Below are 26,143 nucleotides of genomic sequence, written 5' to 3' on the forward strand. Positions count from 1 at the left end.
AGGAACCGGGTCAAAGTTAAAGGACGGAGGAAAACACATTCTACCTGTGTCCTCATGCGATTCAAGTAAGAGGTTTACGTCTGGGCAGAGATAGAATATTATAGCGTGTTATTCTTGTGTTTCAAGGTTTTTGCTTGTACAGTTTACGGACCGCCATGTCCGCTCATTATTAATACTCAGGGTATTAATTATCACAAATTTGTTTTGCTGTATTGTGGTCCAACCAAATTGGATTGTTGTGCATTTTCGCCATTGCGGGTGAGATAGAAACTGAGTTCATCCATTAGAGTCAAATAACGCAGGACTTTTATGAGCCCCGCTCGTAAAACCGTGTCTCTGAGTGATGAACACAGCTGCTTTATCTCCAGCTATCGCGAAATCAGCTTTCGGGCTGTCACTTAATAATCTCTCTCTCTCTCTCTCTCTCTCACTAACCACACTGACACACACACACACACACACACACACACACTGTCACACACACACCTTATGTGTTATAGGATTATTTTATTTCCATATCTAATCATATCACTGTTTAGTTTGTAGTTGTAAGTCGGAAGTTTATTGACTGCATTGTATTAATTATTAATTGATATTATTGCATAAATAAACTTTGTTTATATTACAAAGAGAAGTGTTTTGGTTTGTTTTGCATACGCCTGTGTCATGCTGACGGGATGTCAGTGCTCGGATTCAAACCTTCATTCATTGTTTTGTTTCCCGAAAATCGATATTCTTCGGATGTCGATTTTCCTAAGAAAACAATCTAATATTGAGACTGTTTTAAAATTCGGTTATTAGTCCCTGATTTCAGGGTGGTGCCCCGTCATTGTTAATCCTTATTAATATTCTATTGATTTTTGATTATTGATAATTATCTTTGATTGAATTTGAATGATCAATAAGCTAGTGTTAATTTTAATTAATGTTTCATCGACATTAACAATTAACGATTATCTTTGATAACTGTTGCTTTAAAGGATTAAAAAAAAGCTAACATTGATTCTCATCAATGTTCTATTGATTTTAATAATTAATAATTATCTTTAATTATTGCTAATAACCAAACTTGCTCCTAAACGTAGCACACTACATTTACTGGAGTCCCATATGAGGTTTTAATGAGTTAGATCCAGTTAATTAATTTAAATATTGATTAATAACTACAGAAATAATTATTAATTATTTCTGATAGTAACACTGATCTTAACAACCGATAAAGCCCTACAATCTGTATAAAATCCATAAAATGCATGGAAGTCTATGGAGAGTCCCCACAACGATATAAAAACAAGTTTGTGTGTGTGTGTGTGCTGGTAGGTTTTGCCTAAATTGTGGGGACCAAATGTCAGGGAAAACAGCTTAATAAACATAATAAATCATTTCTTTACTGTAGTTAATCTCAAAATGAAAATTCTGTCATAATTTACTCACCCTCATGTCATTCCAAATCCTTTTTTCTTATGCAGAACACAAAAGCTTCTCTCATAGCGCTTATGAATGCACTACAGATGTCAAGATTTTCGCCCCAAAATGGCTTGATGTTGTTACTCACCAAAAGCTGTCCTGGATATGACGCAAAAGTCGCATGGACTACTTTTATGATGCTATTCCATAATTTTTATGCTTTAAAGGGTCACGAAACCCACCTAGTTGAGCCCCAATTTTTCACACCTAAGACTGAGAAACGACTTTCGAAATGGGTAGGAAAATATGTAAATATGTGGGCGGGTATTGTGGGCGGAAAGAGAGGAAACGGGAGGGGGTCAAGAGCTACTTCCAAAAACACACACACAACTGAGATGGCTGAACTTCACATTATGAGTGGAGAGGAAAACAACAGAGTTTGGGGCTGTATATTAATAATGGGACAAAAGAGTGAAGATGATAGAACAGTTTATATTTTGAATATTTTGTTCAAACTTTTGATAATGAAGTGAGAACAGCACTCAGACAGACATTACCATTAAAACCAGCACTGCATTAATACTTTACAATAATTCATAGATATTTTTTAGGGATGTCCTGATTTTTTTTGAGAACGAGTACAAGTACCGATACTTCCTTTTAGGTACTTGCCGATACTGAGTCCGATATCAGCAGGTCGCTACATGACTCAAAGTGATTATAAAACTGCAAAAGGCTACTATTTATTTCAATAAATATACAGTCTGTATGTGCCTCGCACTACAATATGATTTAGCGCTCTGCCTGCTAATCTGCTACAAACAGAGCGCCCAATGCTCATGATGATGTTTTCCGTGTATGAGCCAAGGAGCTCTAAAAGGCATGAGAACTTTGTGTCTTTGATTCATGGTGCGTTCAGACCAGAGGCGTCGAGAGCGTCAAATCGACCGGAAGTCATTAATTTGCTATGGCAGCCAGCATCTCTCGGCGGCGAGAAGCAGCGCGTCCGTGGTCGGCGCATCTTGGGCGTTGTGGAGAAAGTTCAAGTGCGGGCAACATTATGGTAATGAGCTTTGACGCGGTTCGGCAGCAACCTATTGGAATATAGAAGTGCTCCGCTCTAGCAAAGTCTAGAGAACACTACAGTGTAAACTTTGGTTCCCACCAAACAATAGTTCCGAAGACTAAATGGAGGAGAAACTAATTATTGCCGTGGCGGGTTTTCCCGTAATATACGATCTGTCCCTGTTTGCTTACAGGGATATAAATAAAACAATTATCGTGGACAAAGGTGTCTGAAATTGTTGGTGTGCCAGGTGAGTTGATGAAGTGGATATTATGGTTTATATAATATTATATATAATATATTGCATGCTTATTTTGGCACCATAGCATGCAAACCGTGCTGCCAGATCAATCGGTAACACATTTATACCATCAGCGTTTGTTTTTTTATATTTAATTACTTTCTGCCATCGATCGATTTCTTACTTTCACATTTAAAAGATTTCATGAGGATATACGCTACTTGTGATAGGTCGGCAAAAAGATACTGGTCGACATGTCTGGATGTTTTGCGGCCCCTTTAAATATAGTTCACAAAACCAAGCATTCCGAATGAACGTTGCCGCCTATTTCAACTACGTCAGAGCGTCCACAAATCTTCGATAGCATTGTTGGCAGGGCAGCCAGAGCGAATTCTGGTGAAAGAGCCTCCTCTGGTCTGAACGCACGGTCAGTTTCCACTTGGTATGAAGATGCATTTCGGGTGATCCGATCACATGTGGTCAGCCCTAAATACAGGCCTACATTGGGTCTAAAATGTTTTGTGATCTGATCACATAAACCACATATGAATATGGTCAAAAACGCATGTGACCACATCACATTTGGGGTGTAAACAGTAATCCGTCCTGTATGCGTCCCTGTGTTACGGTTCAACTGGTTTTCATGTTAACTGGTGACCTTCTTCCGTTTTACTGTAGATGTGAACGACCGGCCGCAGATTCATGGATTCTGAAAAATCATGCTCCAGACTCAATATTTTACTTTCCATTAAATATAAACTTATTACATGATGTTGGCATCATTGTACAGATTAAAATAAGTGGTATGATTAGCTCGAATGGCAGAAGTAGGCTAGATTAAAAAAAAAAAAAATTCAAGGCAGGAGATTCAATCTCATTCATCAATAATATGATCAGCATAACACTACAGAGCATTATCAATCTGAGCTACTAGACCAGTGCTACTCAACACGCTGCCCTCAAGCAATCTTTTGAGGCCCGCGTTATGATAACATAATCAGAAATATATTTATCAGCAGCCTATCAAATCTGTATGAATTGTGAAGTGTCCATTTTCATGAGAATTTACGCTTGTTCTCTACATTGCTAAATCATGTTAGAGAGAGAATTCAACTGCAAGAGTATGTTAAAAATAAAAAACAACAACAAAATATAGCTGCAAGCAGTGATGACGGGCTCAAGCACCGTGGGTCCATTTCCACCCGGTGGCTTTCAGAAAACAATGCAAGTTGGACACATGCATTTGGCATTATTCAAAACAATTTTGAAGCAATTTGGGTAAATATAAGAGGACTATTATAATTCTGTTGTAAGAGCCACACTTCCTGCTGCCAGGTGGTGGTGCTATGAACATGACCCAAAATAGTCAAACCATGTGATTTGCCCCCAAGACTAAACACATATCTCAATTTTGATCTAAACCACAAATTGCACACAGAAGATAGGAGACCCTTCCTGTTTCCCATTTTTCGCCATTAATTTAATTCCTTGCCATGGCAACACCGTTCGATACATTAAAATCTGTTCACAATTAAGCATCTTCAATGTCTTGGCATAATTGTGGTTGTTTAAATGTGGTGACAGTCTCATGAATCACCTTGGAGTATTTAAAAGTTCAGAGACTGCATATTCAAAAAATCAAAAATGGCCGACTTCCTGTTGGACAGACCTAATGACTATAATTATGCAAGTTGTCCGGCTTGATAATTACTATATATGTACCAATTTTGGTGAGTGTAGGTGAAAATGGGGGTGCTACAGAGGCTGTCTTACACACCCATTTTAAAGGAGGCGCTACAGAGCCCCCTCTACACACTCATGTATGAACTTTTGCCCAGCCCTAATGACCGATGACTCTGATGTGTGTGCAAAATTTCATGAATTTTTAAGCATGCCAAGTGCCTCAAAACCACCCAAATATAGGAAGAAAGGAATAATAACAATTAATACGTTGCCACTGCAACAGTATTTAAGATATCAAATATTCCTTTACAATTTTACATCAGCAGTGTCTTGATATTATTCTAAAGAATTTTGAAGCAATTCATGTAAACACAAGAGGGCCATTTCAAAGTCTGTTAAAAATGCCATACTTCCTGCTGCCAGTTGGTGGCACTATGACTGTGACCCATAATTGCGACATCAATGTGATCAGCTCCCATTACCAAACATACAGCTGAATTTTCATCAAAATCACACAATGCTCACAGAAGATATACATTTATTGCTTCGTCATGGCGATACCATTCAAAATATAAAAAATCAGTTCACAATTTAGCATCTACAATGTCTTGGCATGATGTTGCACAAATTTGGTGCCAGTCACATGAATCCCCTAGGAGGAGTATTTAAAAGTTCAGAGCCTGCAATTTTCAGAAAATCCAAATTGGCCGACTTCCTGTTGGGTGGAGCTAATGACTGTGAGTATGAAAGTATGTTCTGCTTTATGAGAACCAATTTTGGTGACTGTACGTTAAAATGGGGGTGCTACAGAGCCCCCCTTACATGCCCATTTTCAAGGGGGCACTACAGAGCCCCCACCCCCCGCAACTTTGCCCAGCCCTAATGGCCGACGACTCTGATGTGTATGTAAAATTTCAAGAGTTTTCACGCATGTTAAGTACCCCAAAAGTACTGAAAACCTTGAAAACAGAAGAAAAATAATAATCCTTAGAGGAACAATAGGGCCTCCGCACTTTCAGTGCTTGGGCCCTAATAAATATAGCTGCAAGCAGTGATGACGGGCCCAAGCGCCATGGGTCCATTTCCACTCGGTGGCTTTTGGAAAACAATGCATGATGGACAAAGCAACAACTCAACATTAATGTAAAATTTGACCCTAATCATACAATGTGTAATTGATATACGCAACCATTCCAGTTTGACTACAACTTCATGTAATTTAATCCATTGCCATGACAACACTATTAAAGCTATCAAGCATCCCTTCAAAATTTTACATCAGCAGTGTCTAAAAAAAATTTAAGAGATTTGGGCAAATGTAAGAGGACTATTTCAAAGTCTGTTGTAAGTGCCACACTTCCTGCTGCCAGTTGGTGGCACTATGACCATGACCCACAATAGCCACATCCATGTGATTAGCCCCCAAGAAAAACATACAACTCAGTTTTGATCTAAATCACACAATGCATGCAGAAGATTTGAGACACTTCCTGTTTCCCTATTTTTGCCATTAATTTAGTGCATCGCCATGGCAACACCATTTGATATTTAAAAATCTGTTTGCAATTTAGCATTTTCGATGTCTTGGCATAATGTTGTCTAAATGTGGTGACAGTCTCATGAATCACCTATGAGGAGTATCTAAAAGTTCAGAGAATTCAGAGAATCTATCTATCTATCGATCTGTCTGTCTGTCTGTCTGTCTGTCTATCTATCTATCTATACATTTTTAATTGTTAATTTGAAAAAATTTTGCTAACTGATTAATTTTACATTTTTGCTATAATTTAATATAATTATTTATTGAACAATATGTAGATCTAAAGATTATATTGCAATGAAGTCACTTACCATTTTTATTTATCCTTCAAATGCCTTTAAATTAAATTAACAAATGTGTTAAGATAGTCTAAGAAGATTTTAATATGAGCACAGATGTCATTTAGGCGTGGTATTTCATTGCAATTCTATGGAAACAGGTTTCAATCTCTTTTATTGTTGCATTTTTTCTCTGTTCATGTACAATAAATGAAGTACATTAACTTTGAGTGTGCATTCATTATTCATACGCACATCTGTTTAAATAGCCTCTAAATTAATGTTGGGCAAATGATGACATACATTAAATTAGGTTAGAATACTGCGTGTCCGCCCATAGAATAATTATTAAAAGCAAAAATTACCAACTGTTTACCAACAAACAACTACTGATCCACGACGTTGCCACAGCGTCGTCATGACGGACTGCCACCGTTCCACAGTTACGTTGTGTCAACGAATCCAGGAATTTAATTTTGCCAGTTGTCACAACGTAATCAGTTACATTGCCACGACGAAAGTTTGGTCACCAAATTACGGTGCAGTTAGGAAATTGTCACGTAATTTGGCTAGCTGGGATTACAAAATGGCTGAATTTGCTGCGGTTTTTCTCAAATTTTGCGATGCAATTTATTGCATTTTTTGGGGGTTGTTTTGCAGTGAAAACTCACAAATCATAATTATATACCTCTGTAATTGTGTTAATTACATTGTAAATGCATTTACATGTAAATATTTTAGTGCATAATAACTAAATATGCAGTTAGCAACCAAAAAATAAAAATGCACACAAAAATACCGTACATTTAGGTAAAACATGTGGGTATTGGAATACCCTTTTTTATTATTATTATTATTATTATTATTATTATAAAAAATATCTGCCTCAGACAATGCAAAAAGTTTAAAACAGACGTACAATAAATCTGTAAACTAAAAACACAAATGAGGATTCAATAATTAGTCCTGTTGCCATTATTACATTGTCTGATATTTAAATCTGGTATATATGTCCCTATACGAACAAATACAATTAGAGTTAATATATTTGAGATATATTATATTTTTTTACAAATATGACAATTTTAATTTTTGTCATAATGTCATATACGGTATGTAGCATATATCTATATAATTGACCTTTTTATATCAGTAAAAACATGAACATTTACTTTCAGCACACAAGTGTTCAGCATATAGTCATTTTCAGATTCGTAGCCTACTGTATTAATAGCACTTCAAATTCTAATCACATTTTATTGCACAATGGGGATTTTAAGTGAATGTTAGGGATTCTTTGTATAAATGCGGGTTTTTGTGTCTCATTCGCAACACGCAGGGTGAAGATTAAAAGCTAGCTGTGATGCATGTGTGCTGTCTGCGGTCCCGCGAAAGTTTAGAAGTATTTTGATAGTAAGCGCACAACATGGAAGAGATGCTTACACTGTTACTATGGAGATGATACAAACGGCAGCTGTGCATTTGGATATGTTGCGACTGCTTCAGGCGTTTCAAGCATTTGTTTTGCCGCTGTCAAACAAGAAGGAAACCGATAGGATTCCCTCAGATTTAGGTTTTTTGCGGAAATGGAGCCCTTTTTCGTCAACTTCTTGCACATGCGCAGTCTGTTATGTATAGTCAAAATATGTGTAACTGCGTTCATAAGTTAACTGTGTTAATAATAATTATTATTATAATCCTTAGAAGAACAACAGGGCCTAATATCTGAGCATGGCTGATGTTATATGAGGGGCGGCCAGTCTGCCCGCGAGTTCATACACACTGCATGTGCGCTCACGCACGGTCTATGCGTGCTCACAATCTCACTTGAGAGTTTCAACACGGCGTGAATCTGTCCAATCTCTTGAATCGCTCATCAGTGTTATGTACTCGTCATGACAACAGTATTTACAGATGAACATAACAGGTTTTCCTGCAGTGACGGCGTTGGGACGTCTTCACGCAAATGCTTTTTAGTGATCTACTTCGGCGCAAAACGCTAAGGGGGTGAAAAAATCTTTGTCTTATTTTGGATATATCGCTCTTGTTTTTGAACACATCTCTAGTGTATATGATGTTGAACACTAATGGTGTTTGTTATTTGACAATCATAGTGACAACAGAAATGATCTATATCAGAAAATCGAACTGTTACACCCCTCATGTTTTAAATAATTACTTAAAGGGATAGTTTACCCAAAAATGAAAATTCTGTCATTTCCTCACCCTCATGACATCCCAGATGTGTTTGACTTTATTTCTTCTGCAGAACACAAATTAAGATTTTTAGAAGAATATTTCAGCTCTAGGTCCATACAATGCAAATGAATGGTGGCCAGAACTTTGAAGCTCCAAAAAGCACATAAAGGCAGCATAACATTAATCCATAAGACTCCAATGGTTGAATCTATGTCTTCAGAAGTTATATGATAGGCATGGGTTCGAAACAGATCGATATTTAAGGTGATAAAGGTGAGTAAATGATGAGAACGTTTTTATTTTTTGGAGAACTATCCCATTAACTAACATTCCTACTATAACAATGTTAACTTCTAATTTTATTTGAACATATCTCTAGTGTATATGATGTTGAACACTAATGGTGTTTATTATTTGACAATCACAGTGACAGCAGAAATGATCTATATCAGAAAATCGAACTGTTACACCCCTCATGTTTTAAATAATTACTAAAAGGGATAGTTGACCCAAAAATGAAGAACAAAAAGGAGAACTATCCCATTAACTAACATTCCAACATTCCTACTATAACAATGTTAACTTCTAATTTTATATATATATATATATATATATATATATATATATATATATATACACACACACACACACACACACACACACACACACACACACACGCACACACACTGCTGGGGTCACTTACTCATTCTTTATTATTATATTTTCTACACATTTTAGAATAATAGTCATCAAAACTATGGAATAACAGAAATGGAATTATGGGAATTATGTTGTGACTAAAAAAAAATCCAAAATAAATAAAAAAATAAGTTATATTTTAGCATCTTCAAAGTAGCTACCCTTTGCTTAGAATTTGCAGAAATGCACTCTTGGCATTTTCTCAACCAACTTCTTGAAGTATCACATTGGGATGCTTTTAAAACAGTATTAAAGGAGTTCCCATCTATGCTGGGCACGTATTGGCTGCTTTTCTTTATTATTCGGTCCAAGTCATCCATTTCAAAAACTTTTTTTTTATTTGTATAAAATTGTAGTTTTGTAATAAAATACATTTATATGTTGGCACAATTATGTTTTTGTCTACAAAACTAATTTCAAACATTTAAGCATTCAGATCAAAAGGTTTTTAAGATCATGAAAAACGTTTCAGTCAAGTAACCCCAAATATTTGAATGGCGGTGTGTGTCTATATATATATATATTCATAAACATTAGAGTGCTACCCTCGAGGGTATAGGGATCCAGCTTTTTTGGCCCCTAACCTTTCCGAATTTGAGTAGCCCTGTACTAGATGGTGTCAGAGTGCTACACACTGACAGACTGATTGATATACAGTTTGCATACCCTGGCAGAAATTGTGACATTTTGGCATTGATTTTGAAAATATGACTGATCATGCAAAAAAACTGTCTTTTATTTAAGGATAGTGATCATTTGAAGCCATTTATATCACATAGTTGTTTGGGTCCTTTTTAAATCATAATGATAACAGAAATCACCCAAATGGCCCTGATCAAAAGTTTACATACCCTTGAATGTTTGGCCATGTTACAGACACACAAGGTGACAGACACAGGTTTACATGGCAATTAAAGGTTAATTTCCCACACCTGTGGCTTTTTAAATTGCAATTAGTGTCTGTGTATAAATAGTCATTGATTTTGTTAGCTCTCACGTGGATGCACTGAGCAGGCTAGACACTGAGCCATGGGGAGCAGAAAAGAACTGTCAAAAGACCTGCGTAACAAGGTAATGGAACTTTATAAAGATGGAAAAGGATATAAAAAGATATCCAAAGCCTTTAAAATGCCAGTCAGTACTGTTCAATCACATATTAAGAAGTGGACAATTCAGGGATCATTTGATACCAAGCAAAGGTCAGGCAGACCAAGAAGGATGTCAGCTACAACTGCCAGAAGAATTGTTCGGGATACAAATAAAAACCCACAGGTAACCTCAGGAGAAATACAGGCTGCTCTGGAAAAAGGCAGTGTGGTTGTTTCAAGGAGCACAATACGACGATACTTGAACAAATATGAGCTGCATGGTCGAGTTGCCAGAAAGAAGCCTTTACTGCACCAATGCCACAAAAAAGGCCGGTTATAATATGCCCGACAACACCTTGACACGCCTCACAGCTTCTGGCACACTGTAATTTGGAGTGACGAGACCAAAATAGAGCTTTTTGGTTTGGAGAGGGGTCAACAAGGCCTATAGTGAAAAGAATACCATCCCCACTGTGAAGCATGGTGGTGGCTCACTGATGTTTTGGGGGTGTGTGAGCTCTAAAGGCGCGGGGAATCTTGTGAAAATTTATGGCAAGATGAATGCAGCATGTTATCAGAAAATACTGGCAGACAATTTGCATTCTTCTGCACGAAAGCTGCGCATTGGACGCTCTTGGACTTTCCAGCACGACAATGACCCTAAGCACAAGGCCAAGTTGACCCTCCAGTGGTTACAGCAGAAAAAGGTGAAGGTTCTGGAGTGGCCATCACAGTCTCCTGACCTTAATATCATCGAGCCACTCTGAGGAGATCTCAAACATGTGGTTCATGCAAGACGACCAAAGACTTTGCATGGCCTGGAGGCATTTTGCCAAGACGAATGGGCAGCTATACCACCTGCAAGAATTTGGGGCCTCATAGACAACTATTACAAAAGACTGTACGCTGTCATTGATGCTAAAGGGGGCAATACACAGTATTAAGAACTAAGGGTATGCAGACTTTTGAACAGGGGTCATTTCATTTTTTTCTTTGTTGCCATGTTTTGTTTTATGATTGTGCCATTCTGTTATAACCTACAGCTGAATATGAATCCCATAAGAAATAAAATAAATGTGTTTTGCCTGCTCACTCATGTTTTCTTTAAAAATGGTACATATATTACCAATTCTCCAAGGGGTCTGTCCTTATGTCAGCACAACATCGGCTCCACACATTCACAAGCACTCACATTTGAAGCGCAAACTATATATTTATCTCATTAAATCGCAGCTTTTGCTGTTAAATAATCTCACTAGGACATAATGTGATTTTAATTAGAGCACTGAATGTTTACATAATGACACTCGTACATCAGATGGTATCGGTTTTTGATAACTTGCAGGTTTTCCACAAGGTACAATTTTTTCATTATACACATTTATTTATAAGCGCGCAGCACATACAGATTAGATATCTGTTTGAAATCTGTGTGAAAAAAGCTTGGAGGATCATCAGAGACTCCATCCACCCGAGCCATGGGCTGCTCTCACTGCTACCATCAGGCAGGCGGTATCGAAGCATCAGGACCCGCACCAGCCGACTCCATGACAGCTTCTTCCCCCAAGCAATCAGACTTTTGAACACTTGATCTCTCACGATAAATATACATCAGCACTGCACTTTATTAATCTTATTATCTCACACTGGACTGTCATAAATTATATTCTCTCTTAACAACACACTGGCAATTGACTATCAACCGACAGCCTGAATGTCAACACAGTACAATACAACCTACTGTATATTTTATATATACTTTATATACTATTTTTATTGTATGTGTATTCTATATTATGTGTATGTGTATTCTATATTGTGTGTATTGTATACTGTACATTGTATATTATTATTGTGTTAATTGTGTAATTATGTGTATATTAGTTTTGTCAATTGTGTTGTGTAAATCTGATGTTTATTGTAAATTGGTGTATGTCTCATCACTGTCATGAGTGCTATGTTGCTCGGAACTGCACCCAAGACTTTCACCCATTTTTGCACTTGTGCATATGGTTGTGTGACAATAAAAGTGATTTGATTTTGATTGATATATTCATTTTTGCAGAAATTTTGCAATTTTAATTTCACTATTTGTGCATTCAAACATTCTTTTTTGTCCCAAATATGTTAAATTCCAAACATTCCGTGTTTTATGGTAATGCAATTTTTATGACTGGATTCAGTGATTCCGTACTTTTTTTTTCTCAGTGCGGAAATCATAGGGTCCTACATGTGGTAACCAGGATATAAGCAGACTCGGATTATACATTTATTAATGGAAACTAATTCACATCCTGAGGTTTAAAGGCCAGATCACCACACTACCACGTCAGGTTGTGAACTCATTTTCAAAAAAAAAAAAATTTCAGTCTGACCGTCAACCGTTGTTGAAGGTTTACAACTCAAATATTTTTGTAGTTAAAACAACAGCAATGTAAGAACAAAAAAATCTTATTTTTCACTGTATAAATATTTACACTATTTCCCTGGAGCAAATCAGAGATGACAGCAGATTAGCAGACAATGTACGTGACGGGGCTTCATTTATGACAGTCAACCGTTGACATTGTTTTACAATGTGTAGTGAAAAATCTATACGAATTTGTGTATTTGAGTCCCGATTGTTACCATGTATTTGTACATGTAACAAAAACCATGTTGGCCATAGCCACACAGTCAAACAGTTTTATTATACGTAAATATTTTCCAGGACATATAGGTATTTTTCTAATTTCCCATGACTTTTCCATGAATGGCAGGTGATACTGTGCATCTCGCACATAACCTCGCCCTCACGCATGGGTATATATGGAGGAGCAGGATCACCCACACTTCAGAATTTCTTCTTCAGAGTTGACTATGGACTCTCTGTGGAACACGCCTGCTCGTTGAGAGTTGAATACACCTTTTTATCAGACAGACTCCTGTTTCCCCTGATGAGCCCGACGAGTACATATCCTTTAATAAGTTTTGTGTTAAAGCAAAACAGTAAAAAAAAAAAAAAAAAAAAAAGCTTACGAAATAACGTCTTTCTTTTTTAAGATGGACTTTCACAAGTTCCTTCCAACTTGCGAGAAGAGCATTCCTCCATTCGACAAGCATGAAAGCTGTCTTGCATGCATGGGCCCCGCTCTGCGTTCACGCTTGCTGCATGTGCTCACTGCGAGCGTCTGAGCCTAAAAATGCTCTTTTAAAAGAAAGCCACTACGTCGTCAGCCTCCCATGTTTCCCCTTCGTGGTTCTACAGCAAACACATAAATGGGACAACCGCAGTTTAGACAAGGAGCACTGGGATTTTGAGGAGGATTTAATGCCAGTGCAAGGCTCACATCCCTCCTGCTCCCCACAGGAAACATTTTCACCTGTAGAATTCGTCTATGAACACATCCATCCCTCTCAGGCGCAAGGGATGTTTTTTTCCGGTGTTCCTCAGGAAGAGGTTGTTCTTTCTCTCGCTGCGTCCTACGGCGAAGTATGGTCAGGTTCGGCTGATGATTCCGCCGACCATAGAGGGGGCTCTTGACAGAGATATAGTGTCAATCACGGCATGAGACAATCCATCTAGCCCACATGAGCAGCGTTCAACGGCCAAATGTGAAGGCTCCACAGCTCTGGTTGAGGATGCCAAATTGAGCCCTGTGCTTGGGACAACAGGGGGAGGTGTCCAACAGCTTCACCAACTCTGGAAACCAGTAACAGTTGAGCCAGTACGGTGCCACCAACAGAACCCTCATCTGTTCCATTCTGACCTTGCACAGCACCTGGTGAAGCACATGAATGGGGGGAAATGCATACATGCATCTGTCTGGGGGCCACGCATGTGCTAACGCAAACCACTGGGGCAATGCATGTTCTCTTGGGAGACAAACAGATCTAACTCCGCCTTCCCAATCATTTCCCAGATCTTCAGAACCATTAAGGGGTGAAGTCTCCATTCTCTTCTTTGACCCCCTGACGCGAGAGCAAATCCACTCTGCATTTCAGGTGTCCGGGAACATGCATTGCGTGAATAGACTTCAGGTTCCTCTGACACCAAAGGAGGAGGTGACACGATAGTTTCAACATGAGGCATGATCGAATTCCCCCCTGACAATTTATGTATGATACCACTGAAATGATACCCCGCAACTGAAGGGCGGCTGAGATCACTCGAGTAAAAACTCTCAGCGTGAGCTTTTGTGGATAAAACCCACTGGTCTGAGACCACTCTCTCCCAACTGGCCCGTGAAAGTTGGGAGGAACAGTCGACGGCCGGCCACTGACCCCTATGCAGGACCGCCGTCACGTCCTGCACCCCTCAGAGAGCTTCTCTGTTGGCCTCCCCCATGGGAGTGAGATCGCCTCTGGGGATGTGTGGCAGGATTTTGTCTTTGGACACGAAATCTCTGCCTCTGAACACTTACAGGATCGCCACTTGTGTGTCTAGGTCAAGTCTGAAGACTGGAGCTGGTATGTGACAAGCCCGCTGGATGGCTTCTCTCGTTGTAATGGAGCGCTTAGCCCTATCCAGCACCTCCTGAGCATCTGAATGACGTGACCGAGCATTACTGGCAAATTCATTAGTTCACTTCTTATGGCCTCTGCCAAAGAGGTTTGTGCCAGCCATATCTGTCTATGACATAAAACAGCCGAAGACATAGCCTCCCCCCACATCGCGTATCAATTGTGTGCAGCATTAAATACCCTAGTAACAAGAGTATTCGCTGGAAAATCCTCCTTCACTGCCGATTCCTCTTCCACTTCGGCGGAAATCGAATGGGGTTCCTCCCATTGGCTCCCTCCTTCCAACTGCTGTGTATTATCGAACAGCGAGTGGGGAGCAAGAAGAGATAATACATCAGCATCCTCTGCGCCTCTGCCAGGATGACACTGTTGCCCAGGTGGCGGAACGCATTCCTGACCAGGAAGTAGTGATGGTGAGAATGAGTGACAAGCTTCAACTCTGTCCATCCTCTGTGATAAACTCTGGATAGCTGCCAGGATCTGTAGTTGAGTGTCTGTGTTGCCACCTTCTGCTGGCGGAGCAGGAGTTGTGCATTTAGCTACTTCAACCATGCTCTCACGGCTTGATCTGTGTGCGGCGTCATAACGATCACGTGAGTGTTTGTGAGAACGCTTATGACTAGGTCTGTCTGATGAGCGTTCGCTCTCCCTATCATGCTCAGGTACAGAACCGCATACCCTATTAGCGCGGTGAAATCGTTCCTCTCTGGACAGGTCACAAGCTGCCCTGCAGGGATTATCCACATCCTCCCTCAAATGAGCCATCCCCAGGCATGAAGGGCATTCTCTATGTCCATCACGAGGGTCCATAGCTGATCGACAAAATCGGCAGCACTGAGAGGCCATGATACCCCTGCCACACCAGGTAAGGCCCCACACAATCCCACTGACTGCAAACAGCAGTGAAGGGTAAATCAAGACCACGCAAAGCAAAAGGCCTGCACCAGTACGCGAACATACCTAGCAGGCCTATATCAAATCCCAACGACTGCGAACAGTGGCACAAAAATGGCAACAATACTCACCAAAATTTTGTAATGAAGTATATTCACTAGGTTTAACTGATGGATACTCTGAAAGAAAACAGAAATAATCCATAATATTGAATGGCTAGTATGTTAGAAACTAGCCTCAGAATATCAGAATAATGCAGTAAAACTCATCACAATTCACAGGCACATACAGCATGAATTGAGCGATGGTACCGAATAATAAAAAAAATATGCAAGAAAACACCACAATTCACAGGGACACAAGGCATCTGCACCACCTGTGTGATGAATTGAATGGTGAATAAAAAAATATTAATTCAGTTCCTACCTGTACCAGGTCTCTGAGGCGAGAAAGGTAAAGAGAATGAGCCGGAAGTTTAACCCGCTTTTACAAGTGTGTGACGTTTCGCTTCCGGGGTCATGGGCATGACTTTGTTTACATAAGGTCTCCAGAGAAGGTGGAACGAAGGTTATCATTCTATTTAGACCGTAGTGATGGTCAGAGTGAGGTCGAAACAGATCAAACTTGTGTATGTGTGTGTGTGTGTTTGTGTCTCTTACCCTAACCCCAGCTGCCTGCATACCACCTCAGCGTCATTATCATCCCACTGGTCATCACAAACTGTGCCCCACTGTCCTGCATGATACACCTCTACTCTCCCCTCATATGCCGATGGACCACCAGAGAGACGAACAGGGACAAACACTGAGGCTAAAAACAACAGTTCGATTTGTTTTCTCTTTATTTCAGAGTAAATTTCTGAATGTATTTGTTTATGAATCTGTGACTGTGTATATACCTTCCACTGGAATGCAAGAGACAGCAGCCGCCTGGCGGTCAACACACTCTCCTCCACTCCAGGCAGAGTGATTACACTGCAGTAAGTCCTCTTCCTGTCCCTCACAGCCTGCAGTCTGCCAGTGAACTCCAGATACCACTAGACGTGACAGAGAACTCACACGTGCATGCCCCCTATAACTGAGACAGAAAGAGAAAAAAAGAGTGGCAATGGGTTAGTTATGTTAGTAATATACAGTATGTTATTCATTATATATTTTCTGCTATCTCAACTATACGTCTAGCTTTGTCAAATTGTCACACTGAGTTCTGGAGTAAAATACTGTAGGGATCCTATAAAAAAATTTTGATAGTAAATTTTCCACTGAGGAAAATTAACAGCCAACTGGTTTTATTTTATAACCAATTTTAACTAGGATATATGCTTGACAAGTGTTAATTTTAGACCTTGGGTAGATAGATGTAAATCAGAATCTGTGAAGTCTATCTGTCTGTGCAGCTTATACATAATTCAAGTCAAAACATATATCAAGACACCCTGAGACACCCAATTAATTATTCACAAATGACAAATGGTTCTCAGCTACCGAGGTCAGACGATGACAGGTGTGTGTTAATGTGTATGTGCTTGTGTTTTGATGGTAAAATAATACTTTTTGTCAGACTTATAACTGTCACCGTTGTGTCATGTGATCTATGAGACCCTGCTTTCAACTTTCCCTGAGCACGCTCAATAATGACCTCAGAGACAAATGCTCTCAGATTAGTGTGTGTGTGTGTGTGAGTGTGTTAGACACAAACCACATGGGTGTGTTCATGTGAGCCAATAAAACTCTCTGGGGGAATCAGCGATCTTTTAAAACACCCGCACACACAAATTCACTGCTTGAGAACACACTAAGCACATGCCTTGTTTTAAAGGTGGAAGATTGACCTTTGGCCCCTACAGGGGAAGAATGACTGGGGTCAAATACCAAAGCATTTCATGACACTACCTTACAAAGGTTGTTTTGTGGTTAAGTAATAAATGCATGGGCAACATGTGGTCATCAGAATGCAGTGATTATCTCTTCATCTGATAAAACAGGTCCAATTTTCCTGTGCAGCAAATGCAATGTGGATTCAAAAAGTGACTACATTCACACGTAATGTCTTTTAAATATGGCTCTGCACATCCCTTACCAATGTCAGCTACATTGTGGACAGACTAATACCTCTACAAAACAAAACAAAATATAAAGAGGGTCAAAGTTTTTGCTATCATTTTAAAGAAAACTTTTCACATTTTGTAATGATATCGATTATGATAAATTATGGCACTCTCAGCCTAAGAAACTGCTGAAAAATCACACAAAAAACTTACATTGTATGTATATCTCAGGGTGTAAGGTAGCACTAAAAAACTGCTTTTGTTTTGTTCCCAAACATGTCACCTGTATATGAGTCAAATTTGTGTTGATCTGATAAAGCAAATCAAATCAAAAGTTATAGAATTACAAAAATAAATTATCCTAGTGTGCAAAAAGGCCTCCAAGTGTCAAAAAGCCCCTCCAAACAAAAAAATAAAAAATAGTAACTATACATAATAACTAATTACACATGCAAATACAATAATGACTAAAGCTATGCTCTCTCTCCAAAGAATGCAGGCATGAGTAACGAAATCTCATTCAGTTCCATTCTGTGTCATTTGCGCCATAATTGAGTCTGTGTCATGTACTTGGCGTATGTATCTCCTGGTAGCCATATACAATTAGAGTGAACGATACTCTCTGCCCATATTTGGATGACTTCCACCTCTGGCTGATGCGATCTGAATCCTAATACGATTGGTTATGCATTCCATGATGCTGGACAATGTACTACATAATTTCCAATGAAGTCATCTGATCCAGGAAAGCTAACATTTTTTTAGCCAGATAGCACATAATGTGCTGTGGGCACATTGTGCTTCGTGTGGATTATCTAATGATATATGCATCTGATTATGTTGTTTGTGGGCTCGTTGTAATGGGAATCCCCTCCTTTAAGTAATGGTAAATTATATTTTTGTGAAGTTATAAGCAAAAACACAGCTTATAAGTAACACCTGTTTACATGTCACATGTACTGTATGTCAAAGGCATGTACTTAGCTATTACTCGCTATATTTTTGTCTGTGAGTCTAACAAAAAGGTTGTATTCTTTTTTATTTTTTTTTTTATTTGGAATGCCCAATTCCTCATGGTGGCATAGTGACTCACCTCAATCCGAGGAGTGGAGGATGAATCTCAGTTGCCTCCACATCTGAGACCGTCAATCCGTGCATCTTATCACGTGGCTTGTTGAGCGCGTTACCATTGAGACATAGCGCATGTGGAGGCTTCACGCTATTCTCCGCAGCATCCACACACAACTCACCACGTGCCCCACCGAGAGCGAGAACCACATTATAGTGACCACGAGGAGGTTACCCCATGTGACTCTACCCTCCCTAGCAACCGGGCCAATTTGGTTGCTTAGGAGACCTGGCTTGGGTCACTCAGCACACCCTGGATTCGAATTCGCGGCTCCAGGGGTGGTAGTCAGCGTCTTTACTCGCTACCCAGGCCCCCGAATAGGTTGTATTCTACTCTTTGAGAGCTTTCCAACAACATATGACATACGGCTATTTGATCAGTTTGATGTTCTCACCGATTACAATTTGGGTAGTGCAAAATTATTCATAAATTATCAAAATGGAAAAATTCTGATTTGTCTGCAAATTTCAAAGCACTGTTCAATTTTGGTCATAATGCCTACATGCATTGTAAAGTACAGCTTCTAAGTTATAACATGATACCTATTTTGTGTTGGTCAAGACTGCGGTTATTAATATTTTAATCATTTATTTCTCTGTAGGCCAAGCGGTTTCCAGTTATCATTTCATAGTTGAATCCAATTTTTTGTTAAAAAAAAAAAAACAAACAAAAAAAACAATTAGCAGTCTTACTTATGGTTAATTCATCACACTGGAAATGGAAGGTCAAGTCAAGCACATTGAATTGAGGGAGGTACAGGGTTACCACACCTTTTGACCAATTACTTTCCATGACTTTTCTTGTCATTCCTGATTACTAGTTAAGGATCTTAAAAAAAATTGTATAGAGATTGCATTCACAAAAAGCCATTTTGAGCAAAGTAAATATTTTAGAGCTGAGCATAACATGAAACATTTATTTTTACTGCAATTGTTTCCCAAATTTCCCAAACTTTTCCACAACTTTACTTATTTATTTACTTTAATTTATTCATCCATGACTTTTTAGGCCTGAAAAATCACTTTTTTTTTAAATTCCCTGTCATTTCCAGATTCTCCATGATTGAAGGAACTCTGGATATAGTATTCAGCATGGTGTGATCTGTTGCATACTGCAAATTTTGGTCAAATGTAGAAGGCCATATGTTTACATACTGCAGAAATAGTTTGAGTAATATTATACAGTAGTATGCTATTTCGAACATAGCCTTTGTATATACATTATATATGTATGTGTGTGTGTGTGTGTGTGTGTGTGTGTGTGTGTTTCACCCCTGTCCCAGCTGTCGACACACCACAGCAGCATCTTTGTCATCCCAGCCATTACCGCAGATGGTACCCCACACACCATTCAGATACACTTCAACTGTACCATCCAACTTCGATCTGCCTCCGTGCAGTCTCACAGAGCCTGCAAACACACACACACATTCACAAAGAGTGTGTAAACTCAAGAGATAAACTTGAGTATGCTGTTGACCTTCACGGCTCAAAAGGGTGATAAAAGGGAATGTTCTGCAAACATTTGGTTCCTATAGTCTCCATAATTTTGATAAATATGCCCATTATAAATGTTCCCTCAGTTTCGTTTCACCCAAAGGTTAATATATGACTTGCTTTATGTTATGAGAGAGGAATGCTTTAACCTCCACATGAGTTTATCTTACCAGTTCTATAATAAATGCGTGTGTTTGTCTGTGTGATCCTTCACATTACTCACAGCTATAATACATGTCATGAAAACAATGTAAGCTACTGAAAACAAGCTGAAATGCATGATCATGACAGTGGCACCAGGCATTTCTATGCCATGTGAGCTTCCCTATTGCTTTACTATACAAACACACCTCTGCATTATTACTGGATGTAATACTGGATGATTTGTGGCTAAAAGTTAAATTTTAGAATTAAGAACAATTTAAATGAGTTTTTGTGTTGATACTTTAGTAGAGGTATTTCTGCAAATTTCTGATGTGAATACACTTTATATGAAAAATAAAAAACAAAACAGTAAACTAGCGTAAACAATGCAGGACCTTTGGAAAAAAATCTGAACATAAGGCCACATGAGTTATATTCACTGACAAATACTTACCAAAAAAATAACATCACCAATAAAAAAATATAAAGTGCACTAAACACTAAATATTTCTAACTTGCTTCCAAAGTATTGGTCTCTATCAATATATGCCAGCTAGTGAGTGTGTGTGTGTGTGTGTGTGTGTGTGTGTGTGTGTGTGTGTGTGTGTGTGTGTGTGTGTGTGTGCATGACAGCACTTTTCATACATCCATTGTTTATGTGCAGCCCAGCTGTTGCATTCAGGGCACTATAAATCACACACACATCTCACCACCAGCTTCTACTTTTCAAAATCATTCTCCCTCTTTCTCCCAAATTTTTGCTGTCTTTAACATTAGCAGCTTGTGAAACCCACACAAACAACAAACACATATGCACAGTGCATGTCTCACAGGGCAAACGCAGTGCACCACCTCACACGATTGCAGCACGCGTTTTTCAAACATTTCTACACCTCAGAACAATTACCAAGTGTTAGGAAAATGATAAGACAGATCAAGTGCTGAAAATATCAACTAAAAGAATACCAAAATATTTGAAAACACTCATCCAGATCACATTTAATGCACATTAAGACCTCAAAACACTAATAAGATTTTGACATGCAAAGGGCATGTTGACAACAATGTCTGTCATTTTAAATCACAAAAAGTACATTTAGCATGGACTTGGAGCTGTTCTGTGCAACATGTACATAGACTGCTTTACCATAATGCCAATACTTGTTTCCATATATAAAAATAACAGCATGTAACAAATAATTGAGACTGTATATAAACTCAACCTACGATTTCAGCCCTTTTCCCAGTTGTCTTTCCAGAGTACTGTTACTGCTACATACTTTGTATCTATATTTTCTGGTACATTCTAAAAATATTACTTGATGCAGAACTTCATAACAAATCAGACAACAAGGTTACACTTAACCTTACAAATTTAGCATTAATCAAAAATATCAAAGTACAGTTACTGTTTCTACAATAAAACTAGTGTTAGCCACTACTGACATAAAAATGACAGAAAGGTTCTGAAAGCTTCTAACACTTTTTTTTTTTTTTTTTTTTTTTTTTTTGGGGGGGGGAAGCAGTATTATAGATTACGATATTATATACGTTTCAAAACTATATGGTCTCCCAAAAATTGACTCAAAAGTGATCTACTGTCAAGTCGTGGTCGCCAATTTAAAAACTGTAAATACAGTCTGGCTTATTTACAGCCCACTGCAGTAAGAGCGCGTGGATTAATACTTGACTCTTGATCTCGCGCTCCAAAAATAACCTCATGAGCGAGAGCTGCTCTTGCATAATTAATAACAACTGAAGGCTACTGCTGCAAAAGAGTTTACATAAAAATCTAATTAATTGTAGGGGATCGTTGTCTCCAAGCAAGAACAAAATAACTCAATGAACCTTCGTGCACTGTGGATGAGAGTTTCTTTGTTTTGGTCTTTGAAGGTGCTTCCTGAGGCGCGCATACCTTTCCCACGAGTGGATGCATTGATTTAAAGTTTGGACGTGCCTTAGCTTGCATGCGTTGCACCTTTTTTCTCAAACCGAACGCTTTTAACTTTCTTAACGTTCTCTAAAACATATACAAAATAAACACTTAATTAATCTCAATAAATATAGAATGAATGGGGGTACATGAAGGCAACTCTTTGGTATAAGAACATGAAACCACTTGACACGCGGTTCTTCTCATACTGCATAACATACTCATCTCGCTCATTTAAGACTGTTATTTTGCCAGTGTTATTTATCTACCTTGCTTACAGTCGCAGTACCCCCAGTCAATGCGTCCACGGCTGTTTGCAAAGAAACACCACGGGCGAATCCTCCCGTCCGGGTTTCGGCAGAGACTGTGATCCCCAAGCCCTTTCCCTTGATACCGGTCTATAACACCGGGCACTTCACTCCAGTTCATGCATTTCACACCGGATTCGGTCACGTCTATGGATCCTTCGTAAAAACCAGCCTTCCCTTTGCTCTGAATGCAATCGGTGAACGGAGACCCGTCACCGCACGCGATGAGCAGCAGCGAAGAGACGATGAAGAAAAACCTGGAGCTCGCATCCATCATTATGAACCTGTGTCTGTCACCATAATCCAACAATTCAATAAATATTCCTCTCCAGTCTATCTGGAGGCATGGGCATGAAGTTGTCTCATCTTGTCTATTGGCTGTTATCCGAGCAGCTCAGTCACAGACGCGGATCAATAAAGGAGAAAGCGGGGAAGCCCGTGAGCAAACGACTCATGCATATTGATGATGAAGTCCCTAGAGATGTGAAATTTTAGGGGGAGAAACAATTCTTGGTCAGGAAAAAGGTAAACAATCAATAGTGATGTTCTTTATTCAAGAGCGTCAAGGTGCGAAATAACCAAAATACTCATCGTGGCAGTACATTTTTGAAGAATTTATGGAGGTTTCACATCATGAATAAAATCTGAGATTCACAGAATATCTTCTTAGTAATAACGTCTCAAATCCTCGCTACATGGTATACATTATCTAGGTAATTTATATTTTCACTATTGAAAATTCACTAAACCACTAAAGATACAGAGTCACCACCAAAACACACAGGCTTCTGAATGATCTACATTGCATCGTGCTGCACGGTCTCAACTACACGCGTTAATCTACCCAGAACCTGAATTTAAAAAAGAGCCTGCCACGTTATCTCAGCGTGGGTATTTTTTTTGTGTCTCTGGTCATCGCAGCTGGTCTTTCCGAGGCTCCACCGGTGTGAACTCTTCTACTGTTCATTCAGGAATGACAATAGCAACGATTAAGTCCGATACAAAGCTCGTGTCTGCCCTCTGGTGGCAGTAAAATGTAACTAAACTGCTGGATAGATAAAAAGACAAGCGGGTTCTTAAAGCTACACTATGTAACTTTTTTTGTTGTTGTTGTTAAAAAAAAAAAAAAAATGTTAAAAATGTTATTAATGAGAGAGCGCAACAAAAATCCATCTTCCAAACCATGTCTTTACTTTAGCCAAATACACTTTGATAAACCTATAATCAGGTTTGGGAGGGTTACTTTTGAAATGTATTCCACTACAGATTACAGAATACATGCTGTAAAATGTAATTTGTAACGTATTCCGTTAGATTGCTCAAGGTCAGTAACGTATTCTAAATACTTTGGATTATTTCTTCAGCACTGGTAGATTTTTTTTTTCACTTGTTTTGACTATAAAAACTCTGCCAGTACAGTAAGACAAAATACACATGTTAAAAATACATTCTCTGAAAAACCTAAATATCTTATGCAGTGATGTTTCTAAAACAAGATAAATCAAATTGATCTTGTTTTAAGGATTTTTAGATATTTTTACAGGAAAACAATAAAAAAATGATTATCAAGAATACGATTTTTGCCCTAATATCAAAGGTCTTATTAGAAAAAATAAATTATGATCCAACATGAATTTTCTTGATAAATAAATATGATCGTGTCTGGTAACATGTGCATGTAAAATGGCTAGAAATAGCATTTTAGCTGACAGTTTACACAAGGTATATTTCTATTTCTTCTGCTCCAACTTACTTCAAACTTACTTCTCTGTCTGCTCGTATGAATGTAACACATCATAAGAAAGTGTTTCACTGCTGTTCAAATGCACTTTGGATCTCATCATTTATATGTATAAATGTTTTCCATCTGAAAGGACAAAATATTAAATTAAACAAATTACAATAAAATGCAAAGTAATCTCTTCTGTAATCAAAATACTTTTTGAATGTAACTGTATTTTAATTACCAAGGATTTAAATTGTACATTTACTTATATTTTGTATTTTAAATATGTAATCTCACTATATTTTAGAGGTGTCGGGACGGATTTCGCGGCAAATTGCATACAAACGTCATACGCCAGTGTGTGTTGACGTAATATCCGTACAGAGAGAAAATAAGCTTCGGCTACTGTAGAGCATGTATGGTGTGGGAGTAGCTGAAGCTGAAAGTTTGTTGTCACAGCGAACAAGAAAAACTGACCATGGATTTCGTTCAAAATGGCAAACCTCTGTGGTTTATAAAAAACAAAGAAACCCTGAACAGAGCAGAGTCTACAATAGGGCTGAAATGATTAGTTAGATGTTACGTTAAATGATTAGCATTTAACGTAACATGAGATCACATTAAACTCTAATAATGGCATGCCAGAGTAGCACTGCAGCTCGCGCCTGACTGAGGAGAGAGAGAGAAAACACAGCTCACAGTCCAGATGCACTCTAAACTTTCACTGCTTCAGGTTATGTAGATAGCAAAGTATGAGGAAATTATACAAAAATACATCTTAAATGCAGTTTTATTTAATGCGTTCTAACTTTATTAAACTTCAAATAATACGGAAGCAGATCATGTAAATAACTACAAACTCCGAAACTGCCATTTGTGCTGTCAGCGCCTCTTCTATGAGTTGCGCAAAGTGTCCCGATCTAAGGGGGAGAGACTGAAACTGCACCCGGCTGAGGCGCACTCTGTCACGGGGACGCTAGTCCCTCGAGCATGACTTATTGAGTCATAATATGTGTGTCACTGTACACTGTACATTTCTTATTGTGAAGAAAATTGGCAATACACAGCTTTATTAATAAGAGAGAGTTTGTTTTTTTGTGAGTTAAAGATGGATTGAAGTTAACAGAAACGTGAGAGAGGTAGTCTTTGCCCCATTATACACTGCAACAAAATACGTTTTTGATTTGTTTTTGTTTTGGCTTGTTTTCCAATATAAATATATATAAAACTCCTTTAAAACAACGTACATATTCTAGCAGCTATACTGCAGAAGAAAAAACTGTTATCTGAGAATGTTGAATACAAATATTTTAAAATATCTAAAAGTCCTTTAAAAAAAGATGCATTCACCTGAGAAGCAGCAAATAAGATATTTAGACTTGCTTTTAGAGAATAGATCTTGAATATAAGTATATTTTGTCTTTACTGCACTCACAGAAGTATAACCAAGTGAAAAATACACTTATATACAAAATACACTTATATTTAAGATACATTCTCTTAAAGCAAGTCTAAATATCTTATATGTTGCTTCTCAAGTAAACGTATTTTTAGACCATTTTAAATGGAAAACAAGACAAAAACACTTGATAACAATTGCATTTTTTTGCATTGAATTTCTTTACTTTGATTAAACTTAAAAAAGTATTTTTTCCCATTTAATTCAGTGAATGTCATTTAGAGGTATTTCTAAAAGATGATTTGCCCTCTTTATTGTTAGTAAGCATGTTTAATATAACCTTTTAAGTCAGGGCACAAGCTG

General features: G+C 38.4%; 1 protein-coding gene across 1 annotated transcript in view; it reads right to left on the reverse strand.

The window, feature by feature from the left end:
• prss12 (serine protease 12) overlaps positions 1-23,053 on the reverse strand; it is a 61,892-nt gene extending 38,839 nt beyond the window's left edge. Inside the window, exons 1-4 of the mRNA XM_051703698.1 lie at positions 22,617-23,053; positions 20,046-20,184; positions 16,497-16,675; positions 16,258-16,408 (exon numbers count right to left, since the gene is read on the reverse strand). Coding sequence (XP_051559658.1) covers positions 16,258-16,408; positions 16,497-16,675; positions 20,046-20,184; positions 22,617-22,932 — 785 coding nt within the window. The 5' untranslated portion in view covers positions 22,933-23,053. The remainder of the gene's footprint in view (positions 1-16,257; positions 16,409-16,496; positions 16,676-20,045; positions 20,185-22,616) is intronic.
• Positions 23,054-26,143: the final 3,090 nt, after the last annotated feature.

This window comes from Myxocyprinus asiaticus, chromosome 7 (genome assembly GCF_019703515.2).
Source record: "Myxocyprinus asiaticus isolate MX2 ecotype Aquarium Trade chromosome 7, UBuf_Myxa_2, whole genome shotgun sequence".
In the NCBI taxonomy this organism is placed as follows: Eukaryota; Metazoa; Chordata; class Actinopteri; order Cypriniformes; family Catostomidae; genus Myxocyprinus; species Myxocyprinus asiaticus.